General features: G+C 43.0%; 5 protein-coding genes across 5 annotated transcripts; 2 read left to right on the top strand and 3 right to left on the bottom strand.

The window, feature by feature from the left end:
- The first annotated feature begins 575 nt into the window (after window positions 1-575).
- Window positions 576-3,072, top strand: LOC108048149 (5'-nucleotidase domain-containing protein 1). Its single transcript, XM_017128642.1, has 2 exons — window positions 576-881; window positions 942-3,072. The coding sequence occupies exons 1-2, from the start codon at window positions 714-716 to the stop codon at window positions 2,310-2,312; spliced, it is 1,539 nt and encodes a 512-aa protein (XP_016984131.1). The 5' UTR covers window positions 576-713; the 3' UTR covers window positions 2,313-3,072.
- A 105-nt stretch (window positions 3,073-3,177) lies between these two features.
- LOC108048150 (acetyl-CoA acetyltransferase, cytosolic) lies at window positions 3,178-5,071 on the bottom strand. Its single transcript, XM_017128644.2, has 6 exons — window positions 4,905-5,071; window positions 4,704-4,825; window positions 4,510-4,622; window positions 4,018-4,447; window positions 3,766-3,951; window positions 3,178-3,708 (listed from the first exon to the last, which is right to left on the bottom strand). Exons 1-6 carry the CDS (start codon window positions 4,945-4,947, stop codon window positions 3,424-3,426), a joined length of 1,179 nt encoding a protein of 392 aa, XP_016984133.1. The 5' UTR covers window positions 4,948-5,071; the 3' UTR covers window positions 3,178-3,423.
- A 297-nt stretch (window positions 5,072-5,368) lies between these two features.
- Window positions 5,369-7,160, top strand: LOC108048157 (ras-related protein Rac1). Its single transcript, XM_017128658.2, has one exon. It carries the CDS (start codon window positions 5,729-5,731, stop codon window positions 6,305-6,307), a length of 579 nt encoding a protein of 192 aa, XP_016984147.1. The 5' UTR covers window positions 5,369-5,728; the 3' UTR covers window positions 6,308-7,160.
- Window positions 7,161-8,310: 1,150 nt separating this feature from the next.
- Window positions 8,311-9,885, bottom strand: LOC108048158 (calumenin-B). The gene is made up of 2 exons (XM_017128659.2): window positions 9,245-9,885; window positions 8,311-8,999 (listed from the first exon to the last, which is right to left on the bottom strand). The coding sequence occupies exons 1-2, from the start codon at window positions 9,717-9,719 to the stop codon at window positions 8,485-8,487; spliced, it is 990 nt and encodes a 329-aa protein (XP_016984148.1). The 5' UTR covers window positions 9,720-9,885; the 3' UTR covers window positions 8,311-8,484.
- Window positions 9,886-10,150: 265 nt separating this feature from the next.
- LOC108048159 (rab5 GDP/GTP exchange factor) lies at window positions 10,151-12,648 on the bottom strand. The gene is made up of 4 exons (XM_017128661.2): window positions 12,422-12,648; window positions 12,159-12,356; window positions 11,782-12,094; window positions 10,151-11,712 (listed from the first exon to the last, which is right to left on the bottom strand). The coding sequence occupies exons 1-4, from the start codon at window positions 12,567-12,569 to the stop codon at window positions 10,311-10,313; spliced, it is 2,061 nt and encodes a 686-aa protein (XP_016984150.1). The 5' UTR covers window positions 12,570-12,648; the 3' UTR covers window positions 10,151-10,310.
- Between the last annotated feature and the right edge of the window lie 296 nt (window positions 12,649-12,944).

Raw genomic sequence — 12,944 nt, 5'->3', positions numbered from 1 at the left:
ATCTTATTCATATAAAGGTAATTTTTAATATATAATTTTTTGTTCAAAATTATAATTTTTCTCAACAACATTAATTAAAAAGTTACAAATCAAGTAGGAAATGGAAATTGGAAAGGAGATCAATATTTTGTATCTCTGTTTCTTGTATGTCAATTCTAAGTAAATTTTGTTTTTGACTCAAAAAAAATATGAATGTTTCGGTACCTGATTTTTGTACACTTTTTCTCTTTCATTTCCAGCGATATAGGAACACTGTAAATTCGCCAAACAATTATTTAAACTCTCATAAGGGACAAACAATTTTTAAAAATGTATGCTAGAAATAACAAAAATTAATTAAAAACCATATTTTGTTGTATATCTATTGAGTACGGTATTCAACTTATTTTGAATATACAAAATATAAATTGTTTCTATTAATCTTTCAAAGTTTATTGTGCAGATTGCATATTAGTTTTTAACTGTTTTTAATTCATATATTTTCTTTTAATAATGATATAGCGAATTTTAATATCCATTAGTCTATCCATATCCGGATTTAACCGATATTTCAGTACTTTTCGATTAGTTGGCAACTCTAGCAGTCGTAGACAATAAAATTTATAGATAGAAAATGATGTTGTCAAAACCACCTGAAAGATAGTGAAATTCGGATTAATTTTAAATTTAGATCACGCTACGGAGAAGTGAAATGTGCTAGTGGATAAGATAAGATGGCCCTGGGCAGAACGTCCTCCTTGGGCGCCCTTTTCACCTGCGTTTCCCCCGCCCCTAGCGTCCTTCGGAGAGCCACATCTACGAAAACAAAAACAAACGGGCAAACAGATGTTTCTTTGCTGTTATGCAACGTTGCGAAATTGGCGCAAAATTCAATGACGCTGGTTAGTGTAGCGCCGGCAGCCGTGCGAGTAGCAACACGTGAATTAAATCTACAATCACAGGGAACTGTTAGGCACTTTCACAATTCGACAGCGGGAAACTCAAGATATTCGGCCAGCACCATCATGACATCGTACCACAAAGAGCTGCTCCTAAAGGACTACGATATAGTAGGTTTTGATCTGGATGGGACTCTCCTGCGCTACAATCTCCGAGAGATGTCTGCGCTGATCTATCAGGTCCTCAAGCTGTTCCTGGTGGAGCAAAAAGGCTATGGAAAGGAGCTGCTGGATGTGCCTCTCAATGTTGACTTTCTGCAGAAAGGTTTGTTTCTGGATGGACCTCGTGGTAATGTCCTGAAGCTGAGCAACGAGGCAAAGATCCTGCGCGCCACCCACGGCACTCGTCTCCTAAACGACGAGGAAATCCAGGGTATTTATGGACCGGAGCGAAAATGGGACATCACTACCGCCTTCTTCAAGGATCCCCTCTCCACTTGGAATGGCGCTGCTTCCACTCAAATGCGCTCCCTACTAGACTACTTCGATATGCCCAGTGCTTTAGTCTTTGCGCAGTCAGTGGATCAGGTGGACAGAGAGAAGAAGCCAACGCCAGGGGAGGAATACCAGGTCTGGCAAGATGTGCAGGCGGGCCTGATGCACATCTTCAGCCGGGACCACTTTGCCAACGACAAAAGTCCGTATTTCAAGAGCATGCGAGCGGAACCCGCCAGATATGTACTCCAAACGGACTCCAGCGTGATGAACTGGCTGGTCGATCTGCGAAAATCCGGAAAGCAACTGTTCCTGCTAACCGGCTCCAATGTGGACTTTGCAAATTTAACGGCCACACAGGCACTGGGCAAGGATTGGCGGAAGTACTTCGATTTTGTTGTAACCTACGCTAAGAAACCCGGTTTCTTTACCATACAGCGACCTTTCATGCAGGTGGATATGGGTAAACTAGAGGAGCTGCCTCAAGAGACGGAGGAAATAAAGGCGGGTGAGGTCTACTCTCAAGGCAACTGGCATCAATTGCACGAGGCCATGGCTAGGATGCTCCAAAAGAAGCCATCTGAAGCCAAGGCACTGTATTTCGGTGACAACATAGTCCAGGATGTTTATACACCGGTCAAACACCGCGACTTTGATGCAGTGGCCATAGCTGAGGAACTGCTCCTGGAGGATGGTAAGTATCCTTATGCCGCTGAGTTGGATTCCCAGCTGTGGGGCTCCTATTTCGCCCTGGACTGCACGCCAACTCTGTGGGCTAGTTTTATCAGCAGCTACGCTCAGTTGTGTGTGCCGTCGGTGGAGCAAGTGGCGCAGACTTCGCCAGATAAACGAATTATCTGCTCTAATCCGTATGGCTTCAGTCCTCGGCTGCCCAAGGAACTGGAAACGGTGCAGATCAAGGGCTGCTGGCGGGGATGAGTGCAGCGTTATCATCTTTCTGGAGACAATAAACGACCTGCGACCCTGAGGCGCATTTAATCCGATAACGCTTATTTCAGCTGGAACCTCTTCAAAATTCTTACGTACAATAACAATAAATAATGCGATCTTCTGAACTATTCAATTAGCGTCTACAGTGCATGCCATAGCTATAAGAATTCTTTAACACTCAACTAGATTAACAATGCAAAATTCTTGGTGTTAACACATCCAATTTCAAGGATTATTTTAATAAATCAATATTGGTATAGCCCGTAGTAAACTCAATACTTTTGGACATTATTCAATTTCACAGTATTTGTTTTCAATCCTTATCTTATTTCGGTTTACGATTTTGAGGTCTTATTCCGAAGTCCAAACAAGACCCGATAAAAGTATTGCACAAATATTTGATTATTAAGTTACTTCAATTAATTAAACAACATTCTATTGCAATGGTTAAGAAAATAAGTAGTTTACTTAAAAAAGAATTATGCAGTTTAATATACCTATGTTAGCCCAATTTATTCCATAAGTTCTTTTTTCAAAACACTATTAGATACAAATTTTTCAATTATACATACGAATTTTGTCATGATGCCAAGCCTTAATTTAATTGCCTTATTTGAATAATAATTTAAGGACTTACACGTTGTGAACCGCACTGTCGAAGTACAGTATAACGCTAATTTTGCATTTGTATTTACATATGTACCAACAGAAACGAAAAGCAAATAAAACGGGTTGTGCATCATCATAACAAATGGAGGTTTATAATTAGCAACATGCAACCGAGTGCGATGGAACTGAAGAAAATTTCGCTTTGCTGGAAAAATTTAATTTTCCAGGAATAAGAGAGGAAAAACGAATTTTACTTTTTTATTTGAGGTGATGGCAATTTCAATTTAAAATTCAACTAAATTATAGGTCTTTCCAAACTAGTTTTGATTGAAATAAAGTAGACTTTGTGACTGAGTTAGCGACATGGGTTCTGCCTCTACGTAATTGGCAATACTACTTGTTCAGAAAATAGAATACAAAAATATCATCTTTACACTTAAGTGAGAAATAGGAAGGGCAATAAATAGCTTGAATGACAATGAGTGGATTATTAGTTGAGCCGCTCCACGGCCAGGGCGATTCCCATGCCCCCGCCAATGCAGAGAGAGGCAATACCTCGTCTTCCGCCAGTGCGTTCGAGCGCATAGAGCAGCGTAACCAGGACACGGGCGCCTGAAGCTCCAATTGGATGACCCAGGGCAATAGCGCCGCCATTCACATTCACTTTGCTGGCATCCAGCTTCAGATCCTGTAAAACAGCCAGGGATTGGGCGGCGAAGGCTTCATTAAGCTCGTACAGATCCACTTCCTCGCGGTTCCACCCGATTTTTGTTAGCTAATAGAGTAGGTGTCTTAGAAAACGAATGTACCGATTCAATTTGTTCATAAATACCAAAGCTTCCACAGCAGTGACTGGTCCTAAGCCCATCACCTTGGGTTCAATGCCACTCTGCGTCCAGCCCACAATCTTGGCTAGCGGCTTGACGCCCTTCTTGGACACCTCCTCGCCAGACATAAGCAGTACTGCAGCTGCGGAATCGTTGACACCAGAAGCATTGCCAGCAGTTATAGAGCCGCCCTAAATAAACAGGGAAAGTGGGTTAACTTATTTCAACGTTTTTGTTCGTCTTCTTTTTAAACTTACATCTTTGAAGGCTGCCCTAAGCTTCTGAATGCCCTCTACGGTGCTGCCCGCCTTGATGTACTCGTCCTTGCTGAAGATCTGCGTGCCCTTACGATCCTTGATCTCAACGGGCACAATCTCCTTCTCGAAATAGCCATTTTTTTGCGCTTCCTCGGCTCGGTTTTGCGACTGCACGGCATAGGCATCCTGGGCCTCGCGACTGATCTTGTATTGCTCTGCCAGATTTTCGGCGGTGATGCCCATATGTATGTTTTCCATGGCATCGGTGAGCCCATCATGGACCATGGAGTCCACCAGGGTGCCGGAACCCATTTTGACGCCTTGCCGCAGGTGCATGACGTGTGGAGCCAGAGACATGCTCTCCTGACCTCCGGCCACCACAATCTGGGCATCTCCCGAGCGGATTGCCTGGTAACCCAAGGCTACAGTTCTGGAAAGGGTTTAAGCCGGCATAAAAAGGTAAAATTCGATATGCATCTTTGGCAAACCCACTTCAAACCGGAACCGCAGAGCATATTGATGTTGTAGGCAGGCACTTGGATGGGCAGACCCGCTTTGAGGGAAGCCTGTCGAGCGGGATTCTGACCCTGGCCGGCGGTGAGGGCCTAACAAAGATTTACATAACAAAAAGATTGGTAAGATAGGCAAAGAAACCACATGCATGGAAATGCTAATTACAATCCTACCTGGCCCAAGATGACCTCGTTGACTTGGTGGCCCTCCACATTGGCCCGACGGAGCACCTCTTGGACCACCACGCTGCCTAGATCGGAGGCCTTAACTTTAGAAAGCGTTCCATTGAAGCTACCTGTTGATTTCCATTAAGTAAACAGAAAGAGAAAGTTACCAATTGGAATTTGGCATCAAACAAATTGATCTTTTTGTACCTATGGGCGTACGGGCGGCGGACACGATGAACACGTCAGACATTCTAAAACGGAAAATGGACAGGTGACGCAGTGTTTATTGCCCAGTTAATGGCCAGCAAATAAATTCTAATTTTCGAAATTGTTATTGGCTCCGGCAGTGTGCCCAGGTGACGTCAGAGCGGTGATACCACACATGTGCCGCCAATCCCCACTAAATAAACCGTATTCTCACTGAAAAATATAAAGAAACATGATTTGGTTAATAAAATTTTAAAATTTTAATTTATTAAACTAAAAAAGTCACATTTATTGAAGTTGTTCGTGTATGCATGTACTTGCATTAAAAAAACCAAACTGAAAAACTAAAAGAATTTTCTGAACCGTTTTTAATACAATTTTTTTTTAAATTATTGCACGAAGGGTGACCGTTTCTGTTAAAAGTGTTTTTTAAGAAGTTTTTGGTATTTTAGTATGTTCCTCCACGCCGGATGGTATATTTGAACAGTCCAGCCGCGGTCACACTGCAGTACACAGAAAATTTACAGAATTTGAGAAAATTAGGGAATTAAACGCACAAAAGGCGAATTAAAGAGGTCCAAAATACAAGGCGCGATTATCAGGCGCCCCGAGGACCAAAAGGCACTGGAAAAGAGTCCGCAGAGAAGAGGATAACAAGGACAAGGGCCGCAGAAAGCAACAGCCCTCCGCCGCCGCCGCCCAAAAAAACCAAAACGACTGAGGACTGCCAACCAGCCATAAGAAGAAGCACTCCCACAATCTGCCATCTCCAATCTCTAGAACATAAAGCACTCCAAAAAGTCTAGGAATCTACATATAAAACCATGCAGGCGATCAAGTGCGTCGTGGTGGGCGACGGAGCCGTAGGAAAAACATGCCTGCTGATCAGCTATACGACCAATGCCTTTCCCGGCGAGTATATACCCACCGTTTTTGATAACTACTCGGCCAACGTGATGGTCGATGCCAAGCCGATCAACCTGGGCCTTTGGGATACGGCCGGACAGGAGGACTACGACAGGTTGAGGCCTCTATCCTATCCACAGACAGATGTCTTCCTTATCTGCTTCTCGCTGGTTAATCCGGCCTCGTTCGAGAACGTGCGGGCCAAGTGGTATCCGGAGGTGCGCCACCACTGCCCCAGCACGCCCATCATCCTAGTGGGCACCAAATTGGATTTACGCGACGATAAGAACACGATCGAGAAGCTCAGGGACAAGAAACTGGCACCCATTACATACCCGCAGGGTTTGGCCATGGCCAAGGAGATCGGGGCTGTCAAGTATCTGGAGTGCTCGGCGCTGACGCAGAAGGGTCTTAAAACTGTCTTCGACGAGGCCATCCGGTCGGTTCTATGCCCAGTACTGCAGCCCAAGTCCAAGCGCAAGTGCGCCCTGCTCTAAAAGAGATAGAGAGAAAGAGATATCCCACAATGGATTCTATTTAAACGTAATATTATTAACGATAAACGATTATGTAACCTAAGTGTTAGCCAGACATTTGGCTGATCCGTAGTTTCTTTGTTACACTTTGCCACTAATTTCTGCTACAGGGGGGAATCCCCCATTCAAACTCTTGCTTTCTTCGTTTCCGAGTTCGTTTCGTGTGTTCTGTAATTCATAATCTAATTCTGTTTACCCGTGCATTAATTTCAACTAAAAGTTAAAAGCGAGATGTTTTTAGATAAAATGGAAAACCCAATGGGCTATCTGTAACTGTAAACTCTAACTGTATTTTGTATTATTTAATAACTTTTGTAATTAAAATTAATGTTGTAAAACTGAGGTAAAACCAAAAAAAAAAAACAAAAAATGTGAGAGAAGACGATTGTCGCATAAAGAGCATAAAGCATCGATGTCGCCTGATTATCGTAAGTCCTCTAACCGGGATCAGGATATTGAGTCAGTAAAGTAAACGTTCCATTGCAATTACACTTACATTATTACATACTTGTATTTAGATGTTGTTGGATATCGAAGGGACGACGCGAACAGGTAACAACTTTTTAAACTTTTGCTAGATCCAAGAACTATCAATATATATATATATATATATACATGTATGTATAAGATGAAAAGTCCTTCGTATACTATGTACTGAAATTAAAGGCATCAAACTGATCAACTTTGAATACTTTGTATTTTAAAACAACAGATATTCAAGAAAACCAGCAACAAAAAAAACATGAACGAAACCACGATAATTATATAAATGTGTCTATTTCAATGGAAATCAATAAAGCATTATTAATGAGAATTACTATATTTGGTTTAAAGAACTGATTTTTTAAAATTCTTTTGGCTACAATTTAAGTAGATATTATGCAAAAATCTGTATGATGTAAATTTATGAATGTGAAAGAGAATGAAACTAGTTTCAGTGGGGAGCAATTTTGAAGAGAGGCTTTGTTTCTTTTTTAGTCCAAGATCTGAACAGCACAAAAACAATCGAACACACATAATCACACAACACACATTCATGGTGGCTGGAAGTCGTTTATCAAATTCACTAATGTGTATGTCAATGACTGACATCACCGACGAGTGCTCACTGTACACCAAAGCAAAGACGGACTTATCAACTTCCAAAAACGAATTATTTGCTTATCTCGGCGAAAGTCGAAACCCAAAAATAATCTTAATCAGCTTGAAACAAAGTTACAGATTCTCTTGCCACTCTGTTCTGGTTTTACACATAAAATAAATATATCTTTAGAGAACACTATTTTTTTTTTGAGTAATTTTAATGCTAGCTTATTGAATGAAGAAATATTAATTTTTAAAATGGTTTTTGAATTCATACTTTTTAAATTTTATTACCAAATTAACTTTCAATTGACATAAATAAATAAATACTTATATTTCACTTATTTTTTAAAAACTATAATCCAAATTTATACACATTTTTAAATGGCTCTGGTTTTAAAGAGTTTAAAGAATAAAACAATATTTAATGTATTATTTCAAAATGATTTTATTTATTAGTTTTTTTAGAACTCTAAAACAAATTTAAATTGAATTTAATGGTTATGAACATTGATTACAACATTTAAAGTTATTTTGAGCAATAGATTCTGCTGTAAGAACTTTGTACGATTGACAACATCGATTTCATCTTGTCAAGGCTATTAATTTTGTTTTCGGTGTACTCTCTTTCAGTTTCCCCATTTGTGTGTGTTGCTTGGAATGTTCTCGCAGCTGGAAATAAATCGGGCTACAGCAAAAATCATTTATGTTTATAAATATGTTACACAGGCAAATGCGGCGTATCTGTGATTCGGGGCAAAGAGGAGGGGTCAAGTGTCCGCATGTGTGTGCGGAAGGGGCGTTCGTTCCAGTGACGTGGCCATTCATGCTTAAAAAGCTGACGTGGACGCCTTTCAATTAAATAAATCACCTCAAATCAATTAGTCGTGTTACCATGAAATATGGCCCCTTCATTCGAGTCGTTCTATAATGCACTTTCATTGGTCTTAAGATCTAGGCAAGTTTTACAAGTTATTTGGCATGCGAAATGGGAGATTCATAGGATCATTCTTAATCTCTGGGATGCTGGGTCTTTAGTCAATTCCACCCAAACTCTAGAATTCATCGTGGCGCGCGAGGGCTTCTCCAAAATCAGTGGCCTGAGAGCCGACGAAAACATCATATTTGTCCAGTATTTCCTCCTTGGTCAACTGCTCATCGTGATCCACATCGGCCTCGAACAGCAGATGCTTGGCTTCGCTCTCCGAGTGATCAAAGTCCTGGGGCGAAATCCACTGCTTCACCTCCTCCTCGTTCAAATAGCCATCTTTGTCCAGGTCACGATGATTGGAGAACGCCTCTCTTTCGTTGGCCACCCACTCAGGCTCCTCGTCTTCGGCGTTTGCCGAGCGGTACATGTCACCAATGTACTCGTCCACCGAGATCTTGCCATCGTTGTCCTTATCCAGATCGGAGATGGTCTCGCGCAAAACCAAATGTTTCATTGTGGGATGGTCTTCGGGATGCAAGAAGGCAGTGAATTCTTCCCGGGTCAGGTTGTCATCCAAGTCCAGATCGGCGACCGACCAGCGGTTACGATCGCGCTTCATCACACTCTTGTAGCTGACTCCTGGAAATAAAAAATAAAATAAAAATCACGTATGTGTATGCATGGTACTTATATGTTATTATCAGTTTGTCCAAAATAACAATTTCTTTCTAATGCCGTCATTATTTTTTAATATTTAATCACATCTTTTAGCGGCAAATTAAAAAGCTTTAAATTTATATAGGTCATCTCATGTTATGAAAGATTTAATGAGTTATGAAAGATTTAAGGACATAAGATTTAATATTGAACATTTAGCTACCTACCATTTTCTTCCTGTTCCATCTCGTCATTGCTCAAATTATCCAGGAAGCCGTATACAGCCTCCCTGTAGGACTCCCAACTGATGGTGGCATTGTTCTCCGGATTGTGCTGCTTCCACACGCGGCTCACGTCCTCATCGATGTAGCGCCTCTGGGTGTAGGCAATCCAGTTTTTAAGCTCCGGCAAAGTGACGAATCCGTCCTTGTTCTCATCGATGCGGTCCACAATCAGGCCTAATCTCCGCCTGCTCTCCTCTGGCGTTAAGTTGTCGAATTTCTTGGACTCATCGGGACCCAAAAAGGCTTCGTGGTCGAACTGGGCATTATGCTCGCCTCCATCGAAGTGCTTGGCATTTAGGGAATCGTGTTCGAAGGGATTAAAGTCGACCTCTTCCGGAATGCTGGAGGCTCTTGCTGCACTTATCATTACCGCCGCCACCGCAACAAGTAGCAGCATCTGAATTCCGGTCTTCGCCATGTTCTTTTAAATGCCTCCGTTCGGTTCTGTGGTGGTGGAGTGGTCGCTAAAATTTCCTTCACTGATTACAGCACAATCGCTGGATAGCCGACAAAAACCGTTTCCTACTTCGCCTAAAGGGTTCTTCCCAGCTTCTGTTTTAAAAATGATTCCGACTGACGTAGCTAGCCGTTCGTTAGAGTAGGTACACTGCAATCGATATATTGATACTTCGAATAGTGCGATATAGTGCGGAGTTCAGTTTCGATAGTATTTGGGTTAAAAGCCTATTCACACTGGCTCCGTTGCTGCAGCAGCGGCTTTCGATTAGGGTGCTAAATATAATTCTGCTGATATTCAAAAGATCAGATAAGCTTGTAACCTTTATCTTAGGATATCGCTAATGAACAAACATCTACCAGCATACCAGTTTAAATAAAATAACGGCGATGTATGCATACTTTAAGATTTTTGATTTAATTTATTAAACGTCCTTTTTGTAAAGCTATTTAAATATCGCACAAATAAATATGTGCAAACTTTTGTATTCACTTATCTCTATTTACATTCGCTTACGTGCAGGGGAAAATCAGGAGTGAGCGCATCCCGAAATTATTTGGGTGCCTCGGTGCCTTCCTGACCCAGTGAACTAAAGTCCCCCGTGTTGCAGGAGATGCTGGGAATATCGAAGTTTGAGAAGCCCCGGTAGCTGGCCACCTCGGGCTTTAGAGGGGATGGGAGTAGGACAGCTGTCCCAGGCACTTCGCTGTCTATCAGGCTATCCGTGGTGCTGTCTAGAACAGAAGGTGGCTGAGTAATTGAGTCTGTTTGCGCCAGGGGATCAAATTCGTCGAGGTTCAGTTTGGACTCATCCGCAGTGCTGTTTTCGCCACTCTGATCCGACAAATCAAAGTCGTAGTTTATGTTGGTCAGGCCTCCTTGAAACTCTGATCCCAGCATGAGCACATCTGTATTTCCCTCGGATGAGGGCTCCTCCAACAGGGACACGGCATCAAAGGCGGTGTAATTGAAGATTGGCGAAGCGAATAGGTGTTCGGCTGGCTGAAGATTCTGATGTAGTGGTGACAGACGACCCATCGAACCCATACTGGTGTCCTTTAGGGATAGTCCTGAATCTTCCGAAGCCATCGCAGGCTTTACCGAGCCAACAACATCAGTCAGCGATTGGGTGGTCAACGTACCGCCACTCAGCATATTTGCCTGATAATGACCAGCTTCGTTTTCGTTGTGGAGATGAGCTCTTGCTTGTCCAATCAGAAAAGCGGGTGTTTTGATGGGCAGCAGGTTGAGTGGCGCCTTAGCTATCACGGTGTCCACTCGCTCGGTCACCTCCCTTTGGAAATCAATTAGCTTCTTTTCAAATGATGTAATTTCGGAGCTTATCAACGCGTTTTTTTTCTGCAGCATCTCCATCCGCTTCATGTTCTCGGAAATCAAGTGAAGACTCTCGCAGCCCAACAGTGCACTTTCCCAGGGCGAACTGTAGGGTTGCTGTCCGGACATCAGAGCGTCGAACTCCTCGCCACTGATGCCCAGACTCTCACCATTCAGATACTCAATAAAGGCAATGGCCGAGCAAAGATTGGTGAAGTAATAGCCACTCTCGCCGCTCATCACGCGCGATGCATTTGTGAAGCGCGTCACAAAATTGATGTTGCTGTGGAGGCGCACGGGATTGGCCTTCAGGACGACGAAAATCAGGGCGGGTAGGAAGTCATCTGCGCTAGCTGGTCCACCAGTTGCCCGTTTCAGTAGCTCGAAGATATGCCTGCAGCAGCGCCACGTGCACTGCAGCTTCTCCTGGGGCGAGTAATATGAATCGATGCCCACCAACTCGGATATAGCATTGTAAACCAGATCCCTGGCCTCCGAGTTGACCTCATCGATGCTGCAGTCCAGATGCTTGGCCGTGATCCAGCTCAGCTGGCGAATGCGCTTTTGAACCTTTACATCGCTGTCCTCATCCGTTGTAAAATAGGGACTAAAGAGAAATCTGAAAGAAGAATAGTTCCCCGCCATAGAGATAAATATTCTCGTGCACTGATATTTCTGGATGACTCACTTGTGGTTCTGCGTCATCACCACCTTCTCAAAGAAGTCAATGGCACTATCACGATCCTCGTTGGTGGCTATCTCAAAGCTAGGGTCGTTGTGCACGATGTCCGAGACTTTGGTGTAGGCATTTTGCACTAAATCTGAGAGTTCATTGATGTTTTTGCCGCCATTTCCGTTCATATACTTCCAGATTTCGCTGTCCAAGCGTTGGATTTCCAGCTTGAGTTTGCGTTTGCCGTCGTCGGGAATGCGGAGTTGGCGCAGCTGCAGCAGGAACTGACCCTCCGTGGGATCAGGGACATGACCACGCTGTTGGGTGACTATATAATATGTTTATTATATATATTATTATGTTTAGGAGACAGGAGAGCTATGTAACTCTACTTTTTTGGGCTCCAGCTTGAAGTGTTTTCTGCAAAACAGCGGTGAACTTCTTCTTTTGTAGCGTGCCTGGAGTATCCTGCTCAGGTTTTTTAACCTGATGGCCATGACCATGTCCATGTTGTGGGGATCTCCGCTCCAGGGATCCAGCTGCGATTTGTGAAGTTGAGGAGGATCCGGGGCCCGTTTCATCTGTCTTTTCTGCAAGGAACCATTACTTAAGACTCTATTGTGGATTGGGTACGGGAGCCGTAAGGGGGACTCACGCTTCAACTTCCGTTGAACGCATCGAACATCACGGAAACACATCGAACAAAGTCCGTCGTTCTGGGGTGTTCCGTAGAATCCGCATCCCGTGCGGCACTTCAGGTCCTGCTGGCCCAGACGCAGGGAAGGTCGCGCCGCCTTTGACATCTTGGGTGCCTTTGTTGCTTCTTGTTTTTGTGGCTAAACTGTGGAGATAAATAATTCGACTGCTGACAGTGCTGCCAGATCGTCGTCTAGTTAGTAATGGCATATCGTGCATCCACCCGGTAGAACTGATTCACGGGTTTCTAGTACCCGCCCATCGAATGGAACCAGTTCGGTTCATATTGAGGGGGACTCCCATTTATCTACAATACATCCAAGAAACTAAGAATGGTTACCCTCAATTTACCATAACAAAAGAACAGATCAATAAACTTTAAATAAATCTTCTGGGTTCTTTAATAAATTTATAAAAAATTTACCTACAATACACCCAAGAAACTAAGAATGGCTATCCTCAATTTACCATAAAAAAAGAAA

Source organism: Drosophila rhopaloa, unplaced genomic scaffold (assembly GCF_018152115.1).
Source record: "Drosophila rhopaloa isolate 14029-0021.01 unplaced genomic scaffold, ASM1815211v1 contig_163, whole genome shotgun sequence".
Lineage (NCBI taxonomy): Eukaryota > Metazoa > Arthropoda > Insecta > Diptera > Drosophilidae > Drosophila > Drosophila rhopaloa.
The sequence above is the reverse complement of the archived record's forward strand: the minus strand, read 5'-3'. Positions and strand labels throughout refer to the sequence as shown.

Excerpts from the sequence above, each read along its gene's own strand:
- LOC108048150 (XM_017128644.2), bottom strand. The coding sequence starts at position 4,947 with ATGTCTGACGTGTTCATCGTGTCCGCCGCCCGTACGCCCATAG. Across the intron at positions 3,952-4,017 it reads TTAGGGCAGCCTTCAAAGAT|GGCGGCTCTATAACTGCTGG; the intron begins GTAAGTTTAAAA and ends CTGTTTATTTAG. Across the intron at positions 3,709-3,765 it reads TCACTGCTGTGGAAGCTTTG|CTAACAAAAATCGGGTGGAA; the intron begins GTATTTATGAAC and ends CTACTCTATTAG.
- LOC108048158 (XM_017128659.2), bottom strand. The coding sequence starts at position 9,719 with ATGGCGAAGACCGGAATTCAGATGCTGCTACTTGTTGCGGTGGCGGCG. Across the intron at positions 9,000-9,244 it reads GATGGAACAGGAAGAAAATG|GAGTCAGCTACAAGAGTGTG; the intron begins GTAGGTAGCTAA and ends TTTTATTTCCAG.
- LOC108048157 (XM_017128658.2), top strand. The coding sequence starts at position 5,729 with ATGCAGGCGATCAAGTGCGTCGTGGTGGGCGACGGAGCCGTAGGAAAA.
- LOC108048149 (XM_017128642.1), top strand. The coding sequence starts at position 714 with ATGGCCCTGGGCAGAACGTCCTCCTTGGGCGCCCTTTTCACCTGCGTT. Across the intron at positions 882-941 it reads CGCAAAATTCAATGACGCTG|GGAACTGTTAGGCACTTTCA; the intron begins GTTAGTGTAGCG and ends CTACAATCACAG.
- LOC108048159 (XM_017128661.2), bottom strand. The coding sequence starts at position 12,569 with ATGTCAAAGGCGGCGCGACCTTCCCTGCGTCTGGGCCAGCAGGACCTG. Across the intron at positions 12,357-12,421 it reads CGTTCAACGGAAGTTGAAGC|AAAAGACAGATGAAACGGGC; the intron begins GTGAGTCCCCCT and ends GGTTCCTTGCAG. Across the intron at positions 12,095-12,158 it reads TCAAGCTGGAGCCCAAAAAA|TCACCCAACAGCGTGGTCAT; the intron begins GTAGAGTTACAT and ends CATATTATATAG.